The sequence below is a fragment of the Leuresthes tenuis genome, unplaced genomic scaffold (assembly GCF_036924035.1).
Source record: "Leuresthes tenuis unplaced genomic scaffold, fLeuTen1.0.hap1 SCAF_11, whole genome shotgun sequence".
Classification (NCBI taxonomy): Eukaryota; Metazoa; Chordata; class Actinopteri; order Atheriniformes; family Atherinopsidae; genus Leuresthes; species Leuresthes tenuis.
This window is the reverse complement of record NW_027325365.1, coordinates 5157543-5165487: the sequence shown is the minus strand read 5'-3', so window position 1 is coordinate 5165487 and position 7945 is coordinate 5157543. Positions and strand designations below refer to the sequence as shown.

Here is a 7945-nt window from a genome sequence, read left to right as displayed (position 1 = left end):
CGTTTGGTGCAGGCAATTACAACAGAGACAACAAGTACTAGCTTATAGTTTTGATATAATATGAATGAAAAAATAAATGAATAAAAAAATAAATACGGGAACACTAACAGCTGCAAATCTACATGGAAGTTACTGATCTAGTTGCCTCTCAGATTCCTCCGAATACTTGGACTCTATAAATGGATAAACAGCTTATGGTGGACTACAAAATACTTATTCACTGTGGAAGGAGAAAGAATGAAAAGACGTTCATATGCTCTGCAATATAGAAATATCCACTTAGCACATAGTTTATATTGTCTTGCACAGGAGTGAGAATAAAAATTTAAGTCTGAGTTCAATTCTGGAAAAATAACCTCATTTATTTGAATCCATTAGGTCATGAGGCCGATGCACATGCAACACCCTTTCAACTGTTTTTAAAGTCCTTTCTTCTGGTCTGTGAGTCTAACCAGAGCAACATGTCTGGAAGAGGCTCCTTGATCTTTTATTTTTAGTCAGTCAGCCCAAAGCTCAACCTCACCGCTCAACTACGTCTCAGGGGGGAGCCCCATCTCACCACCCGACCACAGACGGTTTGGATTGGACTCATCTCTGGGGGAGAATGAAAAGGCTTAGTCCAATTAATGGTTGAGATGCCCCCTTCAAGAGCAACCACACTCCATGCAACCAACACCCCACCCAAAGTGAGCACCATGCCAGAGCGTGGTGTCTATACCCGCTAAGTACAACTGCATTGCTCATATAAAAAGACTAAACAGTGCGGCCTCTTCTTCTGACACTCCATTATGCAACATGTAAACTGCAGCTATGAAGAGCATTGTCAGCAGTCGGCATCAGTACACACCAGTTCATTGTCATCTGTTCAGGATGCAGCAGGGTGACATGTGGGGGTTGACCCTGTAAAAGTATTGCCTGTGAATAATGTAATCTACTAAAAAGACAATATTAAAAGCTATCCTTCCTTCATGTATTTTGTTTCTGTCACACTAATTAAAACTTTGGTATCTTAGCTGTTCGATTTCACGTTATTTAATCAGAGAAATGGCAATAATACAGGAACAGAGGAAGGTCAAATGTGCTTTAATATTAGATTTGATTTTCACAGTAAACATTTTTAGCATAAAAACTAAAGTGAATTCAAAGTAAACTTTTGAAATGTCATGTTGTTGCACACCAGGCTCATTTCCACAACTTATTTTTAGAGAAACTGTGATGAACTTCACATGAGCGCTGCTGTCTGATTGGTACTGAGACGTGGCTGCAGGTGCATGTTCCTGCAGAGTCCACCAGACAGAGGTCCAGTCACCATAAATACAACAGATTCTACTGCATCAGGACATTTAAAGACGTGCAGAACGACAAAGCAACATTTCCACAGCTAACAGTAAGACAAAAGCTGACAAACAGTGGAGCAATAAAAAGCAGAGTTCAGAAGAAAGATAGGAAGGAGTTAGAAGCAGAAACAGCTGATCATTAATGTGATACACACTGTGGAATAAGTGTCATCATCTGCTCTGATGCACCAAAATCACCTTTTTTTTTAAAGAAAAGTTTAAGTAGAAGATCAGCTTTTTCTAACTTGGCAGCCTTTGTTACTTGATGACGTGAACCTGCTTCACAGATGCATTTCACTGTTTTCACTCACCTGCTGACGAGCTTCCGTCCCGTATGAGCCGCTCATACACTGAACTGGTGTTTAAACCAATGACCACACTCAAAGTGCTGCTACCACATATTGAGCCTCAGCAGCTGCATGTTCATGCTTGTGCAAGTGTTCTGACCTTCCACCTGTATGAAGTCGTGTGATGGGATTGCTATGTACGATATAGTTTTAGGAAACTCACAGGTATGTATTTTTTCCTGAGTGTGCAGCCTTGATTTCAAAATGTACATAGACTGCTTTGAGGCTGCATGGCGAGGGTCAAAATGAATGTTTCTAGGCAACAGGAATCCATTTCACAAAGAGGAGCCAGTCGGGAAGTGTTAAAAGCCTTTCAGTGTCAGTCGGAATCGGATTATTTTGTACCCGTTTCTAAAATCTGCCTTTTAGAAGATGTTACATAAATAAAATAGTACTTTTTATTACCCATACTTATTTGTTAAGTCATTATAAAGTATTTAAAGTATTTTATGTAGGAAAACTAATTATTTTCATGCTGTTTTCAGCTCAGTCTCACACCTGAAAGTGTAACTGCTACACTTTTACACGGCTAAAAGACATCTTTTTTTTTCATTTCTAAAGCTTTCTATGTACTTTAATATGTGACTGCTACCATGTATTTTATGTTTCCTATTCCTATACCTCATCAAGTCTGAGTGGGAGTAAAGATGAAAAATGAAAGAACTTAAAAAAAAAAGAGTCATTGCCTCATAGAAAATGTGTTTTTGGATGCTAAAAGTCAAATTTCTAAACAATTTCACATAATGTAAAGGTAAGGTAATGATTTTAGGGCCTTAATTGTGGTAATTTCACAGTTCTTGGGTGATTATTGGAGTGAAAATAACTTTTTAAGTTATTTGTGGTAATGCACATTGTGAAGAAAAACTATGTTGTTATTTTTTTGTTGTTAATTCTACTTTGATAGTTTTAATTTACACACATGAGAAAGACAGACTATCGATGTGAGTGTGCTTACCCCAAAATAAGAAAAAAGGGTTCAAATTACAAAGACACATTTCACTAGAGCAATCTAATGCTGCAATCCCTCCAAGTTGTACATATACTTTTGATCATACTGTTCATGGTTTTTAATAGACTATGTGAAGTCCATGGTTTTTAAAGAACAAAAATTTGTTTGACTGACAATAATAACAGCCCACAGCCACACATCATTTTCAACAGTGTAAATCATTGTGGTCTTATTTTTCACAGATCCAGCTCTGTTTTGAAAAACAGCCATCATCATTCCACTTTCCCTCATGTGATGACTGCAAAAACTCTCCACAGTCTTGGTCTCCACTGAAGCTGTTGGGCTGCCCAGGCTCCCAGTACCTGGTGTAAATGATGAGAGGAAGCTACCATTGTTACACTGCAGTTTATGGTGGAAATGCTCATAAGTGTTGCCTGCTTTTATCACTCATGTCTTCCAAAACATCAAAACCACAGACATAGACATAACCCAGTATTCACTTATTCAGCTCCATAAATGTAACTTTCCAAAGCTGTGAGAAGAGATGATATATCTTAAACTTACGTTGTGGTGACTGGGGACCCATCCACCCACATCCAAGTGCCTTCATTAAGACTGTCAGTGAGACCAATCCAGACGTTTTGATTTACATCCAGTAACCTATTGACAAATTCCTGTTCAGCGGAGACAAAAATGAAAAAATGTTAATACAGAATAGATACATATGCAAGATTCCATGTCAAATCAAGTCTCTAACTCTTATCCTCTTAATGATTTGTGGATTAAGTTTGATTTTTATTAGTTTTATGCACAGATATATCAGCCTAACGTTGTTATCAGCTTGTTGACTCAGCAGATAGAATATCAAGGCTGGCTGACATTTATTTAGTGTCACAACCAGATTGTGACACATTGACTCTGCCCTGAAAATGAGAAAGACTGAAGATGATGGTTTAACTGGCTGGAAAGTTTTTTGAAACAGCTTTCATGAGAATTTCTTTCCTGGCATTAGAGAAAAAACAACTGACAGCGTCTAACATCGTCTGTCAGCCCTTGGGAAAAGGATTTTCTTTGATGTCGGTATTGGTATCAGCCCAGTATGTCACAAATTAAGTAATCGAAATGATGGTAAAAGAAGCTTCAGACAGATAAGAGAGAAACTAAAGCTAACGGAGTCCATATAATGATATCATTGACTACATTTATAAACTGAAATTAGTTTCTTCTTCTCTTCAAACATGCTGGTGAGGTAACCTGCTCAGTTATCCTGAAGAAGTTGCCCATTTTAGCCAGGTTAGAGGTGAAGCACTTTGCTTATCAGATTATGATGGTTTCCAGCCTCAGCCTCAGTTTGTTTTATGCTGTTGTCATGCCAACGGGCCAAGCTAAGATTACAAAAGAACATATCTACCTGCTAAACATCTCAATATCAGTGATATTGAGGCTACGCAGCCTCATTGACCTGCTGGAATGGTTGTAAATTCTCGCTCAGGTCTTCACTTTTCACCTGTTCATCTTGGCTGTCTATGACGACGAGGTCTGCTCCCGCAGCAACGCAGTCTTGTCTGCTTTCTGTCCAGTTTTTCTTTGCCGTGGAAAGAAAATAACAGCTTGTGTCAAATTTACTCCAGCGCGTCGGACATTTCATGCCTGCGAATCAAGAACATGTCGATTGACTCAAAAAGCATGAGAACACCTAAAGACACCTTCACACTGTGAATTAAAACTGTAGCAGAAAAGGCTTACCCCTTACTTTACCAGTTATCTTGTCGATATTCTTCTGTAACTGATCTCTGTCTGTAGCCAAACCGCTGTACTCGGTCTGTAACTGCTCATTCTCCTTACAGAGAGCGTTATACATCATTTGCAGTTGGTTTTTGTCTTTCCAAAGTGAAGTGTAGCTGGCCTCAGTGTGACTTTTACTCATATTCAGCCTGTCAAAGCTCTTTTGCAACTGGTCCTTGTCTCTCCTCAGTAGAGAGTAATTGCTCTCTAACTCATCTCTATTTGCTACAAGTGCATTAAAAAGTGTTTGCAATTCCTCCTTTTCTCTTTGCAGGTTATTGTATTTGGTCTGAAACTGGCTTAAATTTGCAATCAGATCATTGTGAGTAGTTTGTAACCCTTCCAGACTCTTCTGCATGTCGCTATAGTTTGTCCTTAAGTGGTCGTTGTCTTTTTTTAAGGTTTTGTAATTTGCTCTGTACCGGTCCCTCTCGTTTGTCACAGTCCTGTAGCTGTCCTCCAACCCATCCCTCTCAGCTGTCAAAGTCTTGTAACTTTGCTGCAACTGGTCTTTTTCTTTGGTCAGGTCACTCAGTGTGACCTGTAACTGTTGTTTGTCTACAGATAAAGCATCATAACTGCCCTGCAGTCTGTCCCTCTCTGTTGTCAGGATGTCATTGGCTGAAGTCACAGAGTCATTGGTCTGTGTTGCATCTGCTGATGCAGGACTGTTGATAATCATATCTGTGGAAAGGAAACAATTACGATGAGCCTCCATTTTTTTATGTGTCTCAGATCTATTATTCTCAGATTAACAAAAAGGAGAGGCCAAGTAACAGTGGGTAAATGATAACAGTGGCGTGCACAGACTTTTTGAAGGACAGGGGCGGAAAAAAAATAAGGGCACATATAGCGCGTCCTCTCCACTGTAGAGGGCACTTTAGCACGCGTTCTGGCTCCCAAGAGGGCACTCTGGGGCAGTTTAGCACGCGTTTTGGCCCCCAAGAGGGCAGATTAGCACGTGTTTTGACTTCCAAGAGGGTACTTGGGGGCAGTTTTGCATGTGTTTTGGCTCCCAAGAGGGTACTTGGGGGCAGTTTAGCACATGTTTTGGCTCCCAAAATGGCAGTTTTGGCTACTGAGAGGGCAGTTTAGCACACGTTTTGGCTCCCAAGAAGGCACTTTAGCATGGGTTTTTCAACAACTGGGCCACAATGCCCCTCCATGCACGCCACTGAATGATAATTCATGTTTTTAGAATCAACAAATGACTTACAGAAAATAATTTGTCCTATATTACCAGCCAACAGGACAGCACACAGTAACCCCAGACAAATGGCCACACACCTTTTTGGCTGGTTTCCTCTGTGAACATTCCCTGAATCAAAGGGCAAGAAAACACATTTTATACCACATTTCATTTCTGACTCTACAGCAGCTCAAGTTATTACACTTTTAAATGGACATGTTTCTCAAAAGTCATGCTTAAGTTTAAAGTTTAAATGTATTTTCTTAGCATATTTTTAAGCATTGAAATCAACCACCTAGAAACTCCTAAGTCTCCTAGAAACCGTTTAAAATACACATCTGCTTTAAAACAACTTTTGTAGTCTACAGAAAACATGGTGAGTGGGACTGAACAGACCAAATGCTGTTTCTTCAGACCTCTTCACTTTTTCATATACCTTATTTGAGTTGTTTAACCTTGTGTGGTGACACAGCTTCTCATCTGACAAACAGCAGTGGCAGTGGGGACGGTGAAAAAAACGGGTTTTTCTGAAGTTGATAACAGCTCTGCTGTCATACGAGCGCAATTCAACCCTCATGAGCGTAACACAGTTCAACGAACTTAAGTATGTGGAGTTTTCAGCTGCTTTCATCCAACACCGCTTTGTTTTGCATAATCACTGCTCACCTTTCATGTTAATAAAAGAGAAAACTGAATCTATTCAGCCTATTTTATCAGACCCTCAGTTCATGTTCTGTAAAACCTAACATGAATGACAACTGCACACCAGAACTCTTTCTGTCACTTTCACAGGCATAACTGAATGAAAAGAAAGGAACATTTCTGCAAAAAGGGGCGATGTTTAAATGACCGAAAACCGTCGCTTTATCAGATAAATGAGGCCACGATGCACATCTCATGTGTGAAAAGAACTTTAATAACAAAACAAGCTGGGTCTTGATTGTGGGGGAGAACAGGGACCCAACAGTCACTAGTAGTCTTGCAGCAGTACTCTGCATAGGATGTGGATTTAGCTTCCCATCCATTCAGTCGACAGGATCTACAGGTGTGTAAGCCCTGGAGAGACGTGTGTTGTATATGAGAGACTAATATTATGAATGTGTGGTTTGAGGGTGATGCTGTACCTTGAGTCACGAGGTTCTTATATATGCTATCATCGGTTTCATCAATTTCCATTATATCCATGATTGTTATGGTCTCTTGCAGAGTCTCTTGCAGAGTTACAAACTGAAACATTTGTACATTTACAGAAACAGAGACAATTGCAACAGGTTACTAACATGAAAAATAAAGGTGTGCGTATATAAATTAGTGTGGTCCAAGTCAATTATTTTGTGAGTACATTCCTGTAGCAAGTTATCTCAGTGTAATAAGTCACAATTATCTATTGAAGTTTTGCTAAACTGCTGGTAATCTAAGGGAAAAACATTTAAAAATGCACTTACCTTGAACTTAGCTTTAAAGGATCAGCACAGACACATTCACAAGAGCTTTGATCAAAACTGATTACATGCCAATGCAACACTATTTATTGTCGGAAAACAGGATCTCTCTCTTGTGCCTATGTCATCAGATGCTTTACATAAAGAAGGTACAACACGTCCAAAGTCTCAGGGCACATTGGAGGTCATTTTTGGTCCAACCCAGCTTGATTATCACAAAGAAGTTGGTTTGGTTTCCCCTGTCAGTATTGTTTGTTCAGTCTTTCATCTTCCTCAATTTCTGTTCCCTTTTCCCACAGTTTGACCTCCAACAAAGGTCTGCATTACATTACATATTGAATTAAATCATAACTTTAAAGTAGATTTAGTAAGTGCATTAACATCTATAGAAAAAAAAGTAATAATATAACAAGGATGAGTAGGGAAAGAGACTCCATATCTGGACATAAACTGTTTAAAGCTGCCAGGACATCCATCTCCCACAAACATTGCATTGGTACAGGAACAGGCAGATATTTTAGCTGGTATATTGTTCCCCAAGTTCACCAGCATAGTTCAGCATCAGCATGCTAACCTCATGACAATGCAGATCAGGAAGACAAATTTAAAGAAAGCAATAATTTTTATTCCATAGCAGAGTCCCATCCCTTTTTATATACACGAAGGAAATAAGCTTGAATGTGAATCTATTGTAAAGAATGTGGACCCAGAAGCAGAAACAGTTTAAAGGAGCTATGTTATCTTATAAAAATTAGTGAGCCAAGCTTGAGAGTTCATTTGATTTAGTGTAGGATGATTGATGAGGGCATGCGGGGGGAGGGGGTTAAGCTGGAACTTTAGGTCACAGAGAAACCAGAACTAGTCAGACAAAAAGACTAAAAGGGAACATCAGGGCT

At 39.4% G+C, this 7945-nt stretch overlaps 1 protein-coding gene across 1 annotated transcript; it reads right to left on the bottom strand.

The window, feature by feature from the left end:
* Positions 1–2684: 2684 nt before the first annotated feature.
* LOC140318490 (uncharacterized) lies at positions 2685–7092 on the bottom strand. Its single transcript, XM_072396325.1, has 7 exons — positions 7053–7092; positions 6732–6834; positions 5635–5736; positions 4380–5102; positions 4141–4283; positions 3198–3307; positions 2685–2995 (listed from the first exon to the last, which is right to left on the bottom strand). Exons 2-7 carry the CDS (start codon positions 6790–6792, stop codon positions 2863–2865), a joined length of 1272 nt encoding a protein of 423 aa, XP_072252426.1. The 5' UTR covers positions 6793–6834; positions 7053–7092; the 3' UTR covers positions 2685–2862.
* Between the last annotated feature and the right edge of the window lie 853 nt (positions 7093–7945).